Below are 22,946 nucleotides of genomic sequence, written 5' to 3'. Positions count from 1 at the left end.
TTAAATCTCATCACAAATGTAAGAGCTCTAATTCACCAAAAACAAAACATCCTCAAAATAACTCTCCAATACAATGTTTAATGCCATAAAAATAATAATGAAATCCTCAGTTCCACAAAATAGTTCGTAACTGTTGTCTCCCAAGAATCTCTACTCCAATAATCCCTCTAATGTATCTGTGATGGGAAATAAAGGGGGGGGGGAGGGTGAGATAACTCAATAAGTGGAATTCACTAAAAATAATTCTTACAACAATTTCATAACTTGTAACTCGTTAATATTTATCATCAAATACTTCATATATAATAAAAATATCTTTATATTGTGAGCCATCATAATATATATATATATATATATATATATTAATACCATCACATAAACAATTTCCTAGGCTTTTCTCGTGGTTAATGTTTATGCCCTGTTGATAGGGTTGTGCTATCCCCTTTTTGAGACTGGAACCTCCTTGTCATCCCCTTTCTTAAAGATGGCTCCTTTGGAACCTAAAGGTGTACTCCCTTATTAAGGAGCTTCCTTTTTGGATCCTCAATAGTATACTCCCTTGCTAAGGAGCTATCAAATATACGCACTATCCCCTTTTTTGAGACCGTCCCTTGCTAAAGACTAGCTGCAGTATGATTGTCCCTTACTAAGGACTAATACAATACTGAGCTTTTAATCACAACTTGCCATAGGTTTTCAAAACACATTTCAAAGTGCTCACAAACATAATAATCCATTCATAATTCTCAACAATAAAAAGGTATATTCACACATACAATTTTAAATAAGCTCAGGTTGTCCCACGAGTTTTTCATAAAACGAATAATCAATGTGCACATCAAGAAATTATAAAATATCCATTTATATGTATAGAATAACAACATATTTCTTCAATATAAAATAGTTTATTAACCAACACTGTTTTGGGAAAACCCCCAAAATTAGTAAACACCACTTACTTCTTAGTTGCAAAATAAAAGGAATCAATCACCCTTGAGTCTCAATGAATCAGTAGGATTAAAGCCTAGCAACACCAAAAATAGGTCCATCAATACACGAATTTCCTACTAAAATCTGTTTTCATACTTAGACAACATAATCTTAGACAACACTGATATTTCCAAAATTTTACATTTATTTACGTAACTCTTCAGTTCACTTTCATCTTTAATCTAATTGTTCTATTTCACGTATTTTTACTATCCATTAATAAGCATGATTGTACTGCAACTCTACAAAACTCTAGCAATTCACTATCGGTCTAGCCATCATATATTCTACTATTCCTTAGAAGCCACATGATATATAAACCTATCTGATCAACCTAATATTTATATCTATAGTCAAAATTAGAAGCCACATAATATAGTTTTACCAAATCAATCTTAGAGCCAATGGAGGACCATATGGCTATACATGCTATTCATACGTAATCAATTTCAAAGCCTGGACCATATGGCTATATATAACAATTCCTATTATAATATTGTAATCATCAACCCAAAGACCCATAATCCTCTTGATGCCTAAAGCATAAGGACACTGCTGGACACTTATTTGGACAATGACAACGGCGGTGAATAGAGTGAGACTATAAACAATTTTATATAAACCACAAGCAACTTTTTTTTTTTTTCCTTTCATATGGTGACAAACTTGAATTGATAAGTCCAAGCCTATTACTCTATTAGGCACAAATTCAAAGCCTGTGGCCCTTTCCTGACATATTGACAATCCTTGTCTAATATAATACAATATAGGACATCTTTTCTCTTAATGTAAGGATAGGTGGAGATTTATGAGTATTTCAACTTTCCTAAGTTTAGAGCAAAAGAGAACCGTACCTGTAGTCTCTACTCACAGCCACAATGAAGTAAAGTAGGGTTCAGTAATGTGATGTGGTTGAAGCAAAAAGAAGCCTCATTAGCAAATACATGTGTAACTAAAGAGGAAGAAGGTTAGGATTATCAAGGCCCATATATTTATTTATGCCACCTCACTTGGGTTTCATATCCCATAGTATTTATCTTATTTTCAATATCTTAGGCCGAAATCATTTTAATCCATTTAATTGTAGGCCTCCCTTTATAATTTATGCATAGTAATTAAATTGGTATCAAAATTATGGAGTGTTACATCCTTCCCCCCTTAAAAAAAAAAAAATTCGTCCTCAAAATTGTACATACCTTCATTAACAAACAACTCTGGATAATTTGATTTCATCTCATCTTCTCGCTCCCAAGATGCCTCTTGCATTGTGTGATTCTTCCAAAGGACCTTAACCAATGATATGGTCTTGGTGCGTAGCACTTGATCCTTGCGGTCAAGAATTTGGATTGGAACTTCCTCATAAGTCAAGTTGTCTTTGATCTTGAGTGGCTCATAGTTTAAAACATGTGAAGGATCCAGGATGTTCTTCCTCAACATGGAAACATGAAACACATTATGCACTCCTGCAAGTGTAGGTGGTAAGGCCAACTCGTAGGCCACTTTACCAATGCGTTTTAAGATCTCAAATGGACCAAAAAATCTGGGACTCAACTTCCCTTTCTTCCTGAATCTCATCACACCCTTCATTGGGGCGACTTTCAAAAATACCATATCCCCAACTTCAAATTCTACTTTCCTTCTTGAGTTGTCATAATAACTCTTCTATCGACTTTATGCTGTTTGCAATCTTTTACGAATCAGATTAATCTTCTCAGATGTCATCTGAATGATTTCTGGTCCTAACAATTTCTTCTCACCAACCTCTTCCCAACACAATGGGGACTTGCATTTTCCACCATACCAAGCCTCATAGGGAGCCATCTCAATACTAGAGTGGTAGCTATTATTATAGGCAAATTCCACCAAGTACAAGTATTTTTCCCAATTTCCTTTGAAATCCAATATACAAGCCCTTAACATATCCTACAAAGTATGAATAGTCCTTTCTGATAGTCCATCTGTTTGCAGGTGGAAAGCTGTACTAAAGCTAAGATTTGTACCCAAGGCTTTATGCAGGCTTTCCCAAAACTTTGAGGTGAATCTTGGGTCTCGATCAAACACAATTGATGCTGGAACTCCATAAAGACTCACAGTCTCATCAATATATATCTATGCTAGCTGATCAAGTGAGTAAGTCATCTTAACCGGAATAAAATGTGCTATTTTTGTCATCCTATCCACAATTACCCAAATGGCCTCATGCCTTTAAGGAGACCTTGGCAAACCAGTCACAAAATCCATACATATACGCTCTCACTTCCACTCAGGAATGGGAAGTGGTTGCAGCAATCCTGAAGGTTTCTGGTGTAATGCCTTAATTTGTTAACAAGTCAAGCATTGCTCCATAAACTGAGCTATCTCTCTCTTCATGTTATTCCACCAATAAGTTTCTTGAATGTCACGATACATTTTGGTGCTACCAGGGTGCACTGAGTATAGGGTACGATAGGCTTCTTCCATAATCTCCTTCTTTAATGCAAGATCATTTGGCACACAAATTCTTTTTCCAAACCTCAAAACACCATCATTAGACACATTAAATCCTAGTCTCTTCCCTTCTTGTACTTCTTCTATGATCTTTACAATTTGTGCATCATCAACCTGTGAATTCTTAATCTTCTCAATCAAAGTGGGTTGTATTGTTAAACTGGCCATAAAGGCTTGGGAATCACCCATGACAATTTCAATTCCCATACTTTCCAAGTCCTTAATAATCGCCTTTTGAGTAGTTAACAAGGCAGTTGAGAAACCAGAAGACTTCCGACTAAGTGCATCAGCTACCACATTAGCCTTACCTGGATGGTAATTGATTGAGCAATCATAATCTTTAATCAACTCAAGCCATCTTCGTTGTCTCATATTCAATTCATTCTAAGAAAAGAAGTACTTCAAACTCTTATGATCTGTATAAATCTCACACCTTTCATCATACAGATAATGTCTCCAAATCTTCAATGAAAACACCACTGTAGCTAACTCCAAGTCATGAGTGGGATAATTTTGTTCATAATTCTTTAATTGGCGGGAAGCATAAGCTATGACTTTACCATGCTGCATTAACACACAACCCAGCCCTTTTCTTGAAGCATCACTATAAATGACAAAGCCTCCCAAGTTGCTAGGGATGGTTAGTACTGGTGCAGTGACCAACCTTTGCTTAAGTTCTTGAAAACTCTTCTCACATTCTTCTGTCCACAAAAACTTGGCATTCTTACGAGTTAGTTGAGTCAATGGGACTGCAATACTGGAAAATCCCTCCACAAACCTCCTATAATAGCCAGCAAGGCCCAAAAAGCTTCTAATCTCACTTACATTTGTCGGTCTTGCCCAATCAACCACAGCTTCAACCTTACTAGAGTCTACAGAAATCCCTGCCTCAGATATCACATGCCCTAGGAACACCACTTGATCAAGCCAAAATTCAAACTTTTTAAACTCTACATATAGCTTCTTCTCCCTCAAAATTTGAAAAACAGTTCTCAAGTGCTTTTCATGTTCTTCCATGCTTTTGGAGAAGATTAGAATGTCACCAATAAAGACAATAACAAAGCGGTCTAAGTACTCATGAAATACCCTATTCATCAAGTCCATAAATGCAGCAGGAGCATTGGTTAATCCAAAAGGCATTACCAAGAATTCATAGTGCCCATACCTAGTCCTGAAAGCTATCTTGGGTATGTCTTCACCCTTGATTTTCAACTGGTGATACCCAGAACGAAGGTCAATCTTAGAGAAAACTTGTGCCCCTTGCAATTGATCAAATAGGTCATCAATACGAGGGAGAAAGTATTTATTTCTCACAATAACCCTGTTTAACTCACGGTTGTCAATACACAACCTCATAGTCCCATCCTTCTTCTTCACAAATAAAACTAGTGCACCCCAAGGAGATGCACTTGGTCTGATGAACCCCTTGTCAAGGAGTTCTTGTAGCGGTTCCTTAAGTTCAGTGGGTGCCATCCGATATAGAAGTTCCAGGAAGCAAATCAAAGGAGAATTCAATCTCTCTATCTATAGGTATCCCTAGTAGGTCTTTAGGGAAGACATTAGGAAACTCCCTCACAACAGGGATACCATCCAACTTCAATAGCTTCTTCCTAGTGTCCACCACATGAGCTAGGTACCCTTGGCATCCTTTTCGTAATAGATGCTTAGCTTGAAGGGTTGATATCACCCTAGGTAAAGCATGCATCCTAGAGCCCTTAAACTGAAATTCGGGTTCTCTTAGAGGCTGAAACACCACCTCTTTTCCAAAACAATCTACACTAGCATGATAAGCCGCCAACCAGTCCATCCCCAAAATTACATCATAATCATACATGTCCATCAAAATCAAGTTTGCTAACATTTTCATATCCTCAATTTGGATGACACAAGACTTAAGCATAGAATTACACACCAAAGAATCACCCATAGGTGTGGCCACAGACAAGTCATAATCCATAAGTCCAAGTTTCTTATCACATAACTTAGCATATCGAGAGGAGATGAAAGAGCGTGTAGATCTAGAATCAAATAGAGTTTTATCAAAGTTTGAGAATAATGGGAGAATACCTGTAACCACAGTATCCGAAGCTTGAATGTCTTGTGGTATGAGTGCAAACACTCTCCCTTATGCTTTTCTCCTTTAATCATTCTTTCCAAGTTGTGCCATTTAGTTTTGTTGAGGAGATGTACAACTTCTAGCTAAGTGTCCTGTCTTCCAACAATTATAACAAGCCTTTCCATCAAAGAAACACAGCTTATCTCCATGAAACCTTCCACATGTAGGGCAAGCATTCGAACTTCTACCTTGAGCATTCTAGGGTGGATTCTTATTTTCTAGCTTATTTGATGATGAATTACTCCCAAACCTCCCAAAAGATCCTTTCTTGTTCCAATGACCTTGAGCATTGCCTTGTCGAAAGCCTGTATGTCCAGTGTTTCTAGGTGGGTTCTCCTTCCTAACATTGTTCTTGAAATCTTCCTCCAGTCTCATAGCTCTCTTAACTAACTCTGCATAATTATCAACCCTTGATGCAATCAGATGGTGTCAAAATCTTTCATTCAACCCCGTTAGAAATCTGCTTGCTTTCTTCGCCTCAGTAAGGATTAAGTGGGGTCCAAAGCGAGATAACTCGATGAATTTAGCTGCATACTGCTCAACAGTCATACTTCTTTGCACCAAATCAACAAATTCCCTCTCTTTTCGTTCCCGAACCACCTCAGGGAAGTTGTTATCTTAGAAAACCCCTTTAAATTTCTCCCAAGTGATGGGATTTCTCTCAATGTCCATTCCCTCCAAAATGGCTTTAGTGGATCTCCACCAACGCTTGGCTTCTCTAATCAACTTGAAAGTTGCAAACCGCACCTTCTGAGAGTCAGTGCAATCTAAAGCTTCTAACAATTTCTCCATTTGCAAGAACCAAACTTGTGTAGGATTTGGCTGCCCATCAAAGAAAGGGGGATTCTACTTCATAAAAGTCTCAAAAGAGCAACCAGCCCTTACCTCTACTCTACCTGCGCCTCTACTAGCAACATGGGCCAACCTGTCCAACAATCAGGCAGCAGCTTCATCCAAAAGATCAGTGCGTGCCACCCTAGGACGTTCATTATTTCTCACGTCTTGAGTGACTTCAACCTCAGTATCAACCCTTGCTTTGGTTGGCTTGGGTAAATTAACAATAGGTTCCTTGCTATTGGAATTAGCCACTCTCTTCTTTTTGGGTGGCATGATACCTAGTTAACAAGAAAATTAAGAAATATAAAGTGTGCAACAATTATTACTACTAAACATAAGAAGTAACATTGCCAAAATTATTTAAAATATCTCATCAAACATAACCTAAATACCAAATGCTCAGACAAAAAATCAAGATCATAACCTAGTTTCAAGTGTCTATATGATCATGACCTAGTTTTCAAGTGTCTACAGAATCATATCCTAAGCTCTAATACCACAATTGTAACGCCCCAAAATCATAAGCAATAAAAGTCTATTTAATTTGAATAATCCATAAAAATATTAAATAAAAAAAACCAGCAACCTTAAATTTCATCACAAATGTAAGAGCTCTAATTCACCAAAAACAAAACATCCTCAAAATAACTCTCCAATACAACGTTTAATGCCATAAAAATAATAATAAAATCCTTAGTTCCACAAAATAGTTCATAATTGCTATTTTCCAAGAATTTCTACTCCAATAATCTCACTAATGTATCTGTAATGGGAAATAAAGAAGGGGGGGGGGGGGTTGTGAGATAACTCAATAAGTGGAATTCACTAACATTGGGGTGTGGGAACAAACCTTTCAAATAAATAATTCTTACAACAATTTCATAGCTTGTAACTCATCAATATTTATCATCAAATACTTCATATATAATAAAAATATCTTTATATTGTGAGCCATCATAATATATATATATATATATATATATATATTAATACCATCTCATAAACAATTTCCTATGTTTTTCTCGTGGTCAATGTTTACACTCCGTTGACAAGGTTGTGTTATCCCCTTTTTGGGACTAGAACCTCATTTTCATCCCCTTTCTTAAGGATGGCTCCTTTGGAACATAAGGTGCAATCCCTTGCTATGGAGCTTCCTTTTTGGATCCTCAATAGTATACTCCCTTATTAAGGAGCTATCAAATGTATACTGTCCCCTTTTCTAGAACCGTCCCTTGCTAAGGACTAGCTGCAGTATGATTGTCCCTTGCTAAGAACTAATACAATACTGAGCTTTTAATTATGACTTGCCATAGGTTTTCAAAACACATTTCAAAGTGCTCACAAACATAATAATCCATTCATAATTCTCAACAATATAAAGGTATATTCACACATACAAGTTTAAATAAGTTTAGGTTGTCCCACAAGTTTTTCATAAAACGAATAATTAATGTGCACATCAAGAAATTATAAAATATCCATTTATATGTATAGTGTGGGGCCAAGGAACTCATGATCCGGCCTACGCTCTATTAGGGCTCGGGGCCCATGCCGAGGAGGGTGTGTGCCGAGGACGAATGGGGAAAGACCAAAGTGTCGAGGGGAACAGCTGAGGATGACCCTGTCCTCGGCATTCCAGGACTTCGAGGGGAAAAGCAACGTCTCGATGAAGGCTGCCCCCAAAAAGCCCCCCTGAAGGAGATGCGAGTAGAATGGGACCCACGTAGGGGTACGATGCAAAACTGGTTTAGGGTAAATACGTCCCCTCCGCATTAAATGCACCCGCCAGCGTCCTAACCATGTTAATGAGAAAAGACACCTGGACAGGGTGACTTCGATCCTCGCAACTAACAGAAAGCAAGGAGGGACAGCTGATGGGACGGGTACAGAAGTAGGCACCTGCCTGACTAACAAGTGGAGGGCTAAGATCAACCAAAAAGGGCTATATAATGTGAAGGTTAATGCACCAAGAAGGGGGGCTGGGAAAAATGGCCAAAAACCAGAGCCTCCCAGCCTACCTCCTGGAGAAAAACTCCTAGAGCGAACACGATTTAACTATGTATGAACCCCACGAAAAATCCACTGTCTTGTGACCAGGGCCTAGCCTTTCAAACCCACGCTCTATAAATGATATTGTTTGGGCCTTTTTTACGTGCGAATCCAACATTATTATGGGTTGTCCCAAATTGTGTCCTTACATATAGAATAACAACATATTTCTTCGATATAAAATAGTTTAATAACCAACACTGTTTTCGGAATACCCCCAAAATTAGTAAATACCACTTACCTCTTAGTTGCAAAATAAAAGGAATCAATCACCCTTAAGTCACAATGAATCAATAGGATTAGAGCCTAGCAACACCAAAAATAGGTCCATCAATACACAAATTTCCTACTAAAATCTGATTTCATACTTGGACAATATAATCTTAGACAACACTGATATTTCCAAAATTTTACATTTATTTACGTAACTCTCCAATTCACTTTCAGCTTTAATCTAATTGTTCTATTTCACGTATTTTTACTATCCATTAATAAGCATGATTGTACTGCAACTCTACAAAACTCTAGCAATTCACTATAGGTCTAGCCATCATATATTCTACTATTCCTTAGAAGCCACATGATATATAAACCTATCTGATCAACCTAATATTTATATCTATAGTCAAAAGTAGAAGCCACATAATATAGTTCTGCCAAATCAATCTTAGAGCCAATGGAGGACCATATGGCCACACATACTATTCACACGTAATCAATTTCAAAGCCTGGACCATACGGGTATATATAACAATTCCTATTATAATATTGTAATCATCAACCCAAAGACCCATAATCCTCTTGATGCCGTAAAGCATAAGGACATTGCTGGACACTTATTTGGACAATGACAGTGGCGGTGAATAAAGTGAGACTATAAACAATTATATATAAACCACAAGCAACTTTTTTTTTTTTTTTCCTTTCACATGGTGATAAACTTGAATTGATAAGTCCAAGTCTATTACTCTATTAGGCACAAATTCAAAGCTTGTGGTCCTTTCTTGACATATTGACCATCCTTATCTAATATAATACAATATAGGACATCTTTTCTCTTAATGTAAGGATAGGTGGAGATTCATGAGTATTTCAACTTTCCTAAGTTTAGTGCAAAAGAGATCCGTACCTGTAGTCTTTACTCACAGCCGCAATGAAGCAAAGCAGGGTTTAATAGTGTGATGTGGCTGAAGCAAAAAGAAGCCTCATCAGCAAATACACGTGTAACTAAAGAGGAAGAAGGCTAGGGTTATCAAGGCCCATATATTTATTTATGCCACCTCACTTGGGCTTCATATCCCACAATATTTATCTTATTTTTTATATCTTAGGCCCAAATGATTTTAATCTATTTAATTGTAGGCCTCCCTTTATAATTTACGCAGTAATTAAATTAGTATCAAAATTATGGGGTGTTACATCGATAGAACCTATATTATGACCAAACATTGTGAAACCATTTGCTATGCGAATATTAAAAGGGTGTGGTGTCGGTTTAAGTTGAGAAAATAAGGACAAGTGAGGTGTCATGTGGTTGCAACAAGCAAAATCCATAAGCCAAGAGGAAGGAGACATACCAGATGAAACTGAGAGAGAAGAGGAATAAAATGCATTACCAACCATACGAATGGTATTAGCGATGATGTTTTGAATGTCAACTGTGGAAATGGTGATAGTGGATCTAAAAGACTTGGACTTCACGGAGACGGGAGCCATTGGTTGGATACTCTCAGTGTTAGCAATAGTAGTAGTAGAAATGGAAACAAACGATTTGTTGCGTTGATAGCAATTCTCAATATTATGGCCAAGACGTTTGCAAAAATTGCAAAAACGTTTGTTGGATTGTTAGTGACGATTATTGCAATAAAATGAAGACTTGACCTTATTCTTCATTTAGAAGAAAAATATGAAAAAATGAAATCTACGCGAAAAACTGGAAAATGAGCACCTGGACTGCAAAAAGTCAATGGTTAAACCTGCCTCAAAAGTCAACAATCAAAATCAACTAGCGGAGCAATGACGTCAACAAGATGCCACGAATGATGATGTAAGCGGAGGGTTGATGTGGCTGATATAACCAGGATGACATCAGGAAGTTGTTGGGGGCGCGTGAAGCGTGTGGGGCGCTTGTGACGCGTGGACGAAGAAGTAGAATCTTCTAGCAGTGCATGTGGCATGTGTCTTTGATGCAGTTTACTTGGGCAACGTGTGAAGGCACATGGTATGTTCGATGACGTCGATTCTTCTCTGATGATGTAGATTGGAAGACGATTCCAATGGTACTGGCGACTAGAGGATCAAAGTAGAATTTATGGCGGCGACTGGAATGACAATGGTCTTTAGTGTATAACGATGATGGCGACGGCAATGATGGAGGCAGCGGAGAGCATTGAGAAGATAGGATTGCAGATTGCACACCAAAAATTTAAAGTAGTTGCTCTGATACCATGTTAGAAATACTGAATGAATGTGTTATATTTCACATCTAATAAAATATACATGAGTGCCTTTATATAGAAGGCAGAGTGTAAAGTACAAGTATGTGTACTATATAAGTAAACAAGGTGGACCTAAAACCCACAACCTAATACACATTAACAGTTACCACTGATGATTCTATCATTTGAGAATCTTCACCTTCTGGGGACTTTGATCCCAAAAATGCTTGTCACTTGCCTAGTCGTGTGGGTTCTGCTTGTGGCATTGCCTTGTTTGCTTGTGGATGTTTGGTGATTCTGACATTGGCTTAGCCAAGCTGTCTCTCTACTTTGCTGACGCGACAACTTGTATTGGTTCTTGTCTAAATTCACGAAATCTTTTTTTATCAATGGGTGTCAAATTGTTTGTGTCTGTAAACTTTTTATTTTTAATAATGATAAATTAATCTTCAGGATTTTTTAATAAAAGGAAGTAGAATCCTAACATTTTACCTGACTATTCCACCCTCAATTAATTTTCAATTTTAGAAATATTAATTTCGGTACGATGGATTAAATTTCAAACTATCAGTTTAGAACTTTAGATAGATTTAAGTGTATTATTAAACAACAAATTCATTTGATTAGTTGAATTTTACTTGCCAAGCACCTTAGTTGAATTGGCATCTTTCCATGTACAAAATGCTTGGGGGTTTAAAGAAGAAAGAATTCGAATGGTGAAGTTAGCAGTATATTATAATTATTACTAAAAAAAAATATTACTTGCGCTATAGCCCTCTGTCCATTTTGCTAATCCTCCTAGAGCAGAGACTACCCTTGCAGTTGCTTGCACGCCAGCCCCCGTTTCACATCTTGTGGCCTTTGGGTTAGCAATCGACATGTTGTGTTGTATCCTAATGGCCCATTGTATGTTTTGTGTGAGAGAAGCGTGGAATTTTATTTCCAAATAACATTAAATATTAAAAAATTTAGTTAGCTGACCTATTTCAAAACAATGTTGAAAACTAGCATTTCGAGGGTTTAAAACTCGAGTTCCAAGATAAAAATCGAGTCTTTAAGTGTCGATTTGTGGAAATCAAGTTTTAAACACTCGAGTTTCACTTCTTCTTCCTCAATATCAGATCGTTCTTCTTTCTTCGTTCTTCTTCTTCGTTCTTCGACGGTAGATCTTCGTTCTTCCTCTTCAGATCATATAGCCTCTTCAAATCGCCTCTTCAGATCAAATCATTCTTCCTTCGACGGCAGATCTTCGTTCTTCCTAGTGCCTCTTCAAATCCTCTCTTCGTTCTTTAGATTAGATCGTGTTTCCTCTTCAAATCGTGCCACTTCAAATCGTTCTTCGTTCTTCAGATCAGATTGTTCTTCCTCTTCAGATCGTTCTTCCTTAGATTTGGTTCAGATGTCCAAGTATTTGAAACTCGAGTCTCTAAGACTCGAGATTTATAGATCGGTATCGAGTCTATAAAACTTGAGATGCTAGTTTCCAACTTACTTTCCGAAGCATCTTAACTTACGATATACTCCCTCCTCACTGTGCTATTCTGCACATTCCCTCGAGAAGCGTGTGTAGGTAAGACTCTTAGGTATATATATATATATATATATGTTGAAACAAAGGGATTGTCCTCTTCAGTTTTTAAACTTTCATTCCTAGAAGCGACGTAGTTGAAAGAAAAGCAATTGTAGAATCCTAGGCATATACCCGAGGATCTCGGTCTTGATGATGAAGTCTTCCTAATCACTATGGAACTGTGATCAACACCGTATATTAAATACAACAACTCAAGCCACAAAGACTCGAGCCCATTTTTCAAACCCAAATCCGTCTCTTAGTGAAGTGAGTCACTACTCATTAAAAGTAACAAATTCACATAAACTGTATTTAAAACTTACTTCATGTCAAATCCATGTGAATTGCATATGGTAATTTCACACTAAAAGTACTTTAAACAAACATAAAAATTCTAATAGAAAAATACAATTTAATACGAGTTCTATTATTTTGTGAATTAGTTTGTATTAACATTCCACTTGATATTTACATGAAGTGTTTGAATGGGCAAATTTATATAATTTTAAATTTTGAGTTGTTAATTGAAACTTTTTAAAATCTAGGACTATATTATATTATATTTTAGAGAGAGAAGATTAGGTTCAAGTTACATCTAATGTAACTCTAAGAAATGTTATACCATCTAATAACTTGTTATTGAATTCATATTTTGAAAATCCTATTGATAGATTACATATTTTATATATTTTTTAAATATGCATGTAAATTTTAATGCTAATTGGATATTATTTATTATTTGATCAAAAACTCATTTTTTATGCCTTATTTTAAATGGTCTATTGATCTTAGATTATCTTAAAATTTTGCAAACATGGAGAATATATGAAAATAATATAATTTAACAATGCATTTGTCAAAATTTGAATCCAATTAAAAAATATTAGGTGGTATAACATTATTTAAAGTTACACCAAATATAATCCCCTCCACCCCATGTTCCGCCACTGGGGGCTGGATGTCAAATATGGAATGTCTAGCTGCTGTAACAGTCAAAGATCTATGTTGCATATAAACAACTCCTGTTGTATTTGAGTCATGTACACGTTGCTGTTTGTTATCTTTTAGGCTAGTATTCAGCAGTGCTGCTTGTTCAGTTATAGCGTTTGAAATAACGTTTGCATATTCATTTACACACACACAGATGTTGAAGAGAAGAGAACAACGTTTTGAGGTAAAATGCATGGTCAAAATTTATAGGTACCAATATAGTTACATTCTTACTCTACCAAAGGGATGCATATATACATCACCGCCTATAAAAGCTATTACAAAATGCTTGGGAAATACAACAATGAACTATAACACTTGGAGGTGAAGCTTCAATGTTATCCTCTGCAGTGCATAAAGTTTAAGAGAACTTTCTGAGGGATAAACACATTGGAAGCTTGTTTGCACTAATACAACTACATTGCTCTATGCAAGGGACCCCAAATATTTACATCAGCCAGCATAGAAAAAATATTTTAAATTACTTGAGACAAACAATCAACTCTCAGTTAGCAATGGTGCTTCAATGTCATCCTCTGAATCACTGCTTGAAGCTACCCCAGGTTTAAGCAGACAAGCATAACATAATGAAATCATCTGAGGAGAATAAGATGCAGAGTTAGTTAAGAGAGAGAGAGAGAGAGAGAGAGAGAGAAAGGGGGGGTGGGGTATATGCTTACCATGCATACAGACGCACATACAATACTGAAACCTTTGCAGTTGAAAGGTGCACTGCTAGATAAGAACCATGCTGAGATAAAAACTTAGCTTGTTAGCAATACATATGGATTGATTCTAACACTCAACTAAAAAAAAAAAAATGATGAGTTAGTCTACTCACAAGTCAATGGACTCATTACGAGCGGTGATAACAAACTTGCTATTGATTCCACACCAGCCACAAATCCTTGTGCTTTTCCCTGCACAAACAATCGAACATACATGTCAATGGAATGACCACGGTCATGTGCTTTGTACTGTATTTAGCTCAAGAACTAAATCAACACAGAACAAGTTGTTTTGATGTGGGAGAACCCTATGTCTACATTTATTTCTTTTTTGTTTGGCATACTCCAGAAATTCTCCATCAGTTAAGTGAATGCAGCAATTTCGGGTGTAAAAGTAGCAATTTTTATGGCATAAGGCATCTGATAACCGTAGATAACTGAACAAAAGATAAAAATCATTGGACCAATTTTCGTAGAAAGCCACCATTTTAAACCCAAAACCCACTACTGGACACATGCTGATCTGATTCATTCTGAACACATATTGATGAACCTGCCTCATTTTTTTTAATTGAGTTCAAAGTTCAATCTAAAGAAGTAGAAAACAGCCAGATCTAGATGAGTAGTGTGACTTATGATATGCATTAGCTTTACTCAAACAACTTTATCAAATTCAGCAGCCTCTCCCTATGTATAATAATACTGAAAGGTGAAATTACAGAAACCAGGACTTTACTTGTATTGACAGTAAGAGTAGAAGATTATTATTATTATTATTATATTTTGGTTGCTAGAAAGAATATTAAGATCTATTGAATGCAGAACTGTAGGTAATGGGATCACATGTATTTTCCAAACCTGATTTTTTGAGCTTGATGCTTTTGAAATAATTGCATAAGTCTGCATATAATTTGACAGGCAAAATTGAAACACCATTAGAATTAAAGGTGAACTGAATAACCACATTGAATATTATTTTATGAAAAAATTTATGATTCCAATACTTACAGCAGGTCTTACAAGGACAACTACAACTTTAAATGTGGCACCCATGAATGGTACCTGCATTGTGGCAATGTTGCATTGTTACTGACTGAGAAATGTATCCACAGTTGAAAAATAATAAACAGAACTAGGAAACTTTAGTTTTACTTTCACAAAGCCACGATTAACACATGATTGAATTTATAACTCCATATGAGGAATGGAAATTTAAAAAATTCAAAAAAGCCTAAATAAAAAAGAAAAGAAAGAAAAGTTTCTGATCAATGTCACTAGTGCTTTTTGAACCACAGATTCTTTCATAAAAGAAGCACTCAAGTTCCCTACATGCACATGAAACTCTTAGAGCATAGAGTATTTTTATATTCCTCATGTAGTATGTTTTACAAAGTTGTTTCCAAAATTTAAAATTTTCAAACTACAAATTACGTATCTAAACATGATTCATGTAAGAAAATAGAAATAACATTGATATGTCCAAAAATCATTCAAGGCTAAATATTTGCTTGCAAGCCAACTCAAGTGTTTATGTGTCAGAAAATTTTCCTTTAGCATAGAATTAAATAACGCATTCATAAAGTAAATACATACCCATGCCGCCCATGCAAGGCCATTGAATAATGCCTGCACAGCAAAAAGAATCATTAGTTTTTATTTTATTTTGTAATTTATGCTGGAAGGATTAAAAGAAATGATTATAACTTACATAAGCTATTGATGCAAGTAAACCTATGCACAATATCACTTTCTCTCCAACCAATGGATTTATTAGTGGAAGCACCAACATCTGGAACCACAAACCAAAATGTTATAGGAAGAGCATTCCTGAAGGAATTTAATATTTTCATAAAGGAAAACAACAAGCTCAACACAATCATCATTTGGAATATTTTGACAAAAGAGGTTTCATTCATGCTGATAGTATGAGCACTGAACAGTACTCTCAATTCAAAAGACTCTAAAAGGATTATAAGCAATTAGGAATCGAGTACTAAAATGTACAGTACTCTCAATTCCAGAACTCATAAAATAAACTTTTTTAATTTTCAAAATTTTCAAACGAAAAAAAAATGTGCTCATTAAGGGAAGACAATTAAACAGAATATGACCCTAAGAATAGTTTCATTTCTATAACCATGATGCCTTTGCATTGTTTTCTAGTTGAGAAGACAGATTATCAACCATTACAACACCAACTGGAAGAATTATTCATTTGATACCTTCTGAGCAAAAAAGCAGAGGATTTATAGGAAAACTCTGGCATATGCCAAGCAGATAAAGTTAATAACATACTAGCAAATATTGATATGCTGCCTTGATTGAGGGCAAAAGATGAGAGTAATTCACAATCTTCAGTATAAAGGTATATCAAACTCTTTTAAGTAAATATAAGGAAACTTTAGCTCCATAATATACTTCACCTGTGAAACAATTGAACCTATTCCCACGAGCATCAGAATTTCTGAGAACTGATTTTTATCGAAACCAAAAGCAGCCTTCAGATAGTACTGCACAGGTAGTAGCATAACCATCAATTCATTGAATCAAAAGAAAAACATAGTTTCATAAATTTTCATTACCCAACTTCATGGATTGGTTTAGTTGCAATTATCTTATGAGATGATAAATCTAGCACTATCTTATCCTAAACTGTTGATTAAGAAAGCCTTTGGCTTTGGAGTCTCTAGGAAGTCTGAAGATCTCACACATTTTCTTTTTCTGCACGAGTTTCAGCGCAAAATTTCTCCCATTACTTTGGTGGGTTCAGGACATGTACTTGATCTGTTTTCCAATGACAACTGCTAACCAACTAAGTCATGACTCCTCTGATTCATACTCCCCTGAATAAAGCTCTCTGGGGTCTCCTGCTTCATGTCTAGGTCTCTACCAATTTCTCTTTCCCCAAGTCCTTCCACATTCTATTTGTATAAGGTCTTTAAAATATTTCCTTCAAAACTGGACATCTTTGTCTCTATATAATAAAAAAAATTATTTTTATATATTTTTGGGGTAAGCACATCGCATACAAATCCTACCCCAACAAGGTATGTTTACTGGGCATTCCCCTTCTCCCTTTTCTTTATTTCTTCCTCCTCTTTTTCAACCCCAAATCACACAATGTGCCAATTACTGATTTATAATGACAATTAGATTTTGGCCAAACTAAGATTGGTAGCAACAATAAGCATCACAAAAGCTTTCAGTTTCATGCAAGGTCTAAAGATTCTGACTGAAACTATTCTGAAAAGGCTGAAAGAATATGTCGTTTGTCAAAAAGAAAAAAATAATTATGGAAAAAGGGAAAGAAAATTATATATATATTTAAAATATCTGATGCTGTATGATGGTACCAAGAGGAAATTATCAGCATGCAACCATCTATTTGCTTGTGAAAATGATAAATTAATAGGAAACATACCATCAAGACATAGGTGATGCCAGACATTCCCAACTCATAGAAGAAAGAAACCAGAGAAATGCCCCTTAAAGTTGGACTGGAAAAGAAAAACGAAGCACTTTTAGCCAGACAAAGACAATTTATTTATAATGTTTTGCAGGTATAAAGGTTTGGATGCTTATACTGCCTAAGAGATTCCAGATACGGTTTTTATGTAATGCAGGATAAGGATATTATAAGCTGTCTTGATTACAGACAAAATTACCTGCTCATAACTATTGTAGCAGCATCTTTCATTGATTTGTATCGTTTCTGGATAATTTTAATTGTCTTAGCTAAGCAAGCTGAATCTTGGTCCCTCTTTGGAGCCAGCTTAACTGTCTCAACCAGAAAGATTTGAATATAAATCGGAGATAAGATCAAGAGCGCTATTGAAACCTGAAACAAAAGGCTGAATTGGTGAAAATGATTTTACAGAAAAAGATGACAGAATTGAGGCTGTATGGCTAACGCTGAATTTAGAGCAGCAACATACCGGAAAAATGTACTTTTCTGGGACAAAAAGTGCCAGAAGATTTCCCAAGACATGTGAAGCAGAACAAAGGCCTGTTATCCAACTAAAAGCTGCTGCCCTCTTATTCTCTTCAACAACATCCGCCTACAAAGGAAGGGAAAATGTGACCCCCAATATTCCCTATTCATGATCATCAATCATTGAGGAACAAGTCTTACCGCATAAGCAACGGCAATGCAGAAAATACTCCCTTGACTTAGAATATAAGATATTGTACGAAGAACATAGTAAGCATATACAAATCCTGTAGACTGATTGCAGGCAAGTATAGCTGAAAATAGAATACAGAAAAATCAAATTTGTAAATTCACTTGATGGTCTTGACAGTATCATTAATGTAATGCTAGTAGCATCATATAAAGTAAGCATTAATATCATTCACAATTTTAAAAGGTAATCATGTATAGTTGTAATGGAAATTCCCCCTTTTTATCCTTACATATTTATTCTTTCAACATGCATAGTTGAACTACAATTACATTTAACTCTTCTTTGTCTCTCATCTTTCATACATCATTTAGGATGCTTATCTTGCTCTAGATCAGTTTCGGATGAATGGTGTCGTCAGTATCCATTCATTCAATCAGAATTAGCTGGAATTCAAAATTTTCCGTGTTTTCAGATATATAATCCACCAAAAACAAAAAAGATCACCTTTTACCCATTTTCATTTTTAAAAAAGGTTCTTGGCCAGACTCTGTCAAATTAGTTTAGCCTGAAGCCATATTCATGCCTTAGAAATGGTTTATAGGTTTGAATGCTAAACCATCAATCTTTTGACATGCACATGGTCTATAGTATCCCATCTACTGCCTTCAAAAGCATTTGTAAATTTCATAGACTGAATCACATTAATTTTTTTCTAAAATATTAATTTAAAAAAAAAAAAAAAAAAAAACCAATAATTGTGAAACAGCTAATGCACACTTAAAGTGACATACATATTTGGGGTTTCATATCCTTAATTCTCAAAGTTCAGAAGATGTTTCTCAAAAAAAAGTTCACAAGTAAATACTTAACAGTTTGTACATTTAACTTCACATAAGCAAGTAAGTTACTCAAATGAAACATACCAAAAGGGAATATAGATGTGGATATGGTAAGAAGGAGCATTGGTTTACGCCCATACTCATCTGCAAGCTGACCTAACAGTGGAAGCACCACCATCTTGAAAATTCCAACCACCTGCACGCATTTAAAATATATATGTCAAAGCTTAATTTAAAGAAAAATTTTCCCTGTTGTCTTTCCCAGTCTTCCCCTGCATCTCATGTTAACAAGAAACTGCTTTCTGACTCATGCTCAATGCAATCAAAAAATTGAAATTTAATTGAGGACCATAAAGTAAAACAAGTATGGGAAATGTTAACGGTTTCCCAGGGGCTAAAGGGAATTTGTTAGCCCTTAGAGCTTTTGTTAGTGAACTATTTTTAAAAAGTTTTTATGAGAAAAAAACAATTAATGTTTTGACAGTTTTTTTTATTTTTCATAAAAGTGATATCAAAACTTTCATAAAATAATTTGTTAACAATTGCACCAAGAGTACCCATTAACAGAACCTAACAAGTATTATACATAATATTTTTCTTAGTAAATTTCAGAACTGTTAAGTTGCAAAGTTGTAATTGGTTCTTATTTGAACCAATTTTTAAAAACACTTTATTAATTATCCTTGAAAAAATTTGTGACTCAGGTTATTGAAGGAAACTACATGTGGTAAAGCCACACAATGATGAGAAAGGGTATCACATGAAGGCCTATAGTAAACTCTAAGGTTATTGAAGGATATTACGTGTCATAAAGCCACACAATGCTGAGAAAGGGTATATGAAGGCCTATAGTAAAAGGGGCCCGTTAATGTATGCCTTAAAAGCACACATTAAGTCATTCATTTTTGGAAATATTTTCTCGAAAATTAAAAAAATTTGTTAATACTTTTTCAATTTCTGAGAAAATGTTTCTAAAAATAGATGGCTTAATGTGTATCCTTAAGACACACATGAGCAAAATCCATAGCATGCGACCTTTCAGGTTAAAGTTGAGCTGAGAACAGTTTATAAGGACCACAAGTTGTCCCTCTCATGTGTCTTGATAAGTGTGCGGCTTGTCTATAGATATCGAGAACCAAATTATAAAAAAAGACATACTAATGTGAGACTGAGGTAAGAGAAAAGCTAGAAGGTAAGGGACCCTGGTTACTTGTCTTTATATATATATATATATATATATTTTATGGAATACTTGTCCTTTTATATATTGTCTTTCTTTTTTTTTTGACTTGATATATTGTCTTTCTATATATTAGTACACAACTTTGTCACATTGATGAAGGTACTACTACAAGTCTACAACCATAACTTTCTGTCTCATATTTATTCATTACTCTACTATATTAAAGACGAAGGAAACAACAATAATTATTCCAACTTTTTGAGGTTTTTTTTTTAATTTTTTTTTTACAAAAGATGAATATTCCAAAATAGATTAAAATTCAAGAAAATAACAAACCCAAAAAGAAAAGCAGATCATGAATATGACATCTCTAGGACCCACACCCGAAATTAAAAGATGTGAACATTGCTTGCAAGGAACAATTATAGTGCCATTACATAATTACAAATACAGTGCTCAAAATTAAAGACATTTCCAAATCAAAATCATACAAGCATATTTCTTTTATTTTGCCAACTTACTTACCTAATAGAGCATCTATTCTTATCATATCCTACCGACCTAAACTCATAATTTTGAGAGTGTAAATGATGATATTAAAGACCTCAATTAAGTAACCTATAATTAAAGCCACTTACCCATGTAAATATTTTCTTTTAAAATCTCTCTCTCTCTCTCTCTCTCTCTCTACTACTACTACTTTGTAAATTTATTACATGGGTTTTGCTAGTCCATCAATCTTGGTGATCTATTTATAAGGAGCCATAGGTATGAGATTAAGATATTGTTTGTATGAAACATAATATTTTACTTTCTTTGTATATACCATGCATAACCCATGACCATGAGTCAAAGATTCTAATTGAATCGTAACCTTATTTTATGTAGAGAGTACGACATGTGGAATCATTTTTAGATTCCTGTAGTTCATAAATATCCATAAACTGTCATCAGTTTTATGACTTTTATCTTCCAAAGGGAAAGTAGAATAAGAACCAATGACTAACAAGTTTTGTGGGTCGTTACTCGTTTTCATTCAATTGCAATTATTTGTTTACGTAGATTTCAAATCAAGATATTAAAAATTATCCAACCACTATTTCATTTATGAAAGTGTAAAAGGAAAAGTAGACATTGACACTGTGTTTTTATAAAGAAATCAACGTCTATAATCCATCTAAAAATCCTTGAAACTTTAAGGATAACAAAGTATTACTATTAATGATAAATTCCAGGAATATGATAGACAATGCGAGGCCCTTTTCTTTTTAATTCTTTTATTCCTTTTGGGACCATTAGTTGGGGCTGTTTGGTGTAGATGAAAATTCAAACAAACAGTGAGAGAAAGGAGAATTATGAACTTGATTCGATTCTTTGAGCATAAAAAACATAGAGTAAAATTAAGTGACAAATGGATCATTTTCCCTGCTTAGCACTATATAATTATAAACAGTTATGATCAACTCCAAATCATGTCCACCAAATAAAAAAAATCAAGAACTATGAGTCTAGGAAAGCAGATCATCATGCAGGCTCCCGTTTGGTTTCCGAGAAAATACGTACAGAAAATAAATTAAACCTCTTTTTTGGCCTTAAGAAGAACAAATTAGCGAAATTTTCAACTCTTTCGAGTTTCAGTGTCTTGGCGTCTATTAAAAAAATAAATATATAAACAAGACTCAAACATGTTACAAAGAACAAGAAAGCGCCAAATTCGACAACCATAATTTTTTAAACAGATATAACACAACAACATTTTTTTAATATCCCACGATTGAATTGGATATTTGGTACGAGGTTTTTAACCAACTAAACATGGCTCATTGTTCCTCCATTTTTTTTTTTTTTCTCAGGAGCTAGCAGCTAAACCCAACAAAGTCCATCCAAAAACCAAAAACACAAAAAAGACAGAATTTGTTACATACCGTTTGTTGAAGACCATTAAGATATATAGCTTCTGTACAGGTTGAGTCTCCTGGACATAGAGCATTAGTAATAACATCAACAAGAACAGAAACAGTCATTTCCTCAGCGATCCAATGAACACAGAGTGGTATTAGCAAGTGAAGCATGAGCTTCATTCCTTCCATGTCACTACTACTGCTGCTGCTGCTACTACTACTACTAATGTCTTGTCTTGATTGGGTTTTTGTCATCTTGATTGGGTACTACTAATGTCTTGTCGTTTTGACAAGAACCTTGCTTGACAACTTGGTGTAGTAGAAAATTTATTATATATATAGGAGAAAAATTCGATGTGGGAATTTAGAGAGCGAGAGAGGAAAATTAAGAAGGGAAGGTGAGACTGGTTGGTGTAGTGAAACTGAGATTTTTGACTGGTTGGTGTGTTGGCAGCGTTGGGAAGTATTTATAAGGTGAAAAAGTGGAAGATCTTGTGGCGGTCCGAGGCTCTGCACTATGAATACACGTGTTGGTGTGGGTTGGGCGTGTGGCATTGCCTTGTTTGCTTGTGGATTTTCGTGACTTTTCATCTTGGCTTAGCCTAGCTGTCTCTCTGCACTTTCTACTCTTTATATATAATAGCCTTATCCATGGAGTTTTACTCTCTGTTTGTCTGTATTTTTAATTTTTCTA

General features: G+C 35.2%; 1 protein-coding gene across 1 annotated transcript; it reads right to left on the bottom strand.

Annotated features, from left to right (window-relative positions):
- Positions 1-13,641: 13,641 nt before the first annotated feature.
- Positions 13,642-22,695, bottom strand: LOC126722656 (uncharacterized). Its single transcript, XM_050425799.1, has 14 exons — positions 22,277-22,695; positions 19,253-19,364; positions 18,338-18,450; positions 18,141-18,263; positions 17,871-18,043; positions 17,627-17,702; positions 16,629-16,715; positions 15,914-15,994; positions 15,799-15,831; positions 15,214-15,267; positions 15,064-15,105; positions 14,319-14,397; positions 14,158-14,228; positions 13,642-14,074 (listed from the first exon to the last, which is right to left on the bottom strand). Exons 1-14 carry the CDS (start codon positions 22,505-22,507, stop codon positions 13,976-13,978), a joined length of 1,374 nt encoding a protein of 457 aa, XP_050281756.1. The 5' UTR covers positions 22,508-22,695; the 3' UTR covers positions 13,642-13,975.
- Positions 22,696-22,946: the final 251 nt, after the last annotated feature.

The sequence above is a fragment of the Quercus robur genome, chromosome 4 (assembly GCF_932294415.1).
Source record: "Quercus robur chromosome 4, dhQueRobu3.1, whole genome shotgun sequence".
NCBI lineage: Eukaryota > Viridiplantae > Streptophyta > Magnoliopsida > Fagales > Fagaceae > Quercus > Quercus robur.
This window is presented reverse-complemented; position numbering and strand designations above follow the sequence as displayed.

Coding starts and splice junctions, on each gene's coding strand:
- LOC126722656 (XM_050425799.1), bottom strand. CDS start 22,507: ATGACAAAAACCCAATCAAGACAAGACATTAGTAGTAGTAGTAGCAGC. Junction 15,106..15,213: donor TTGTCCTTGTAAGACCTGCT/GTAAGTATTGGA, acceptor AATTATATGCAG/ACTTATGCAATTATTTCAAA. Junction 14,398..15,063: donor CATCAAGCTCAAAAAATCAG/GTTTGGAAAATA, acceptor TTGTTTGTGCAG/GGAAAAGCACAAGGATTTGT.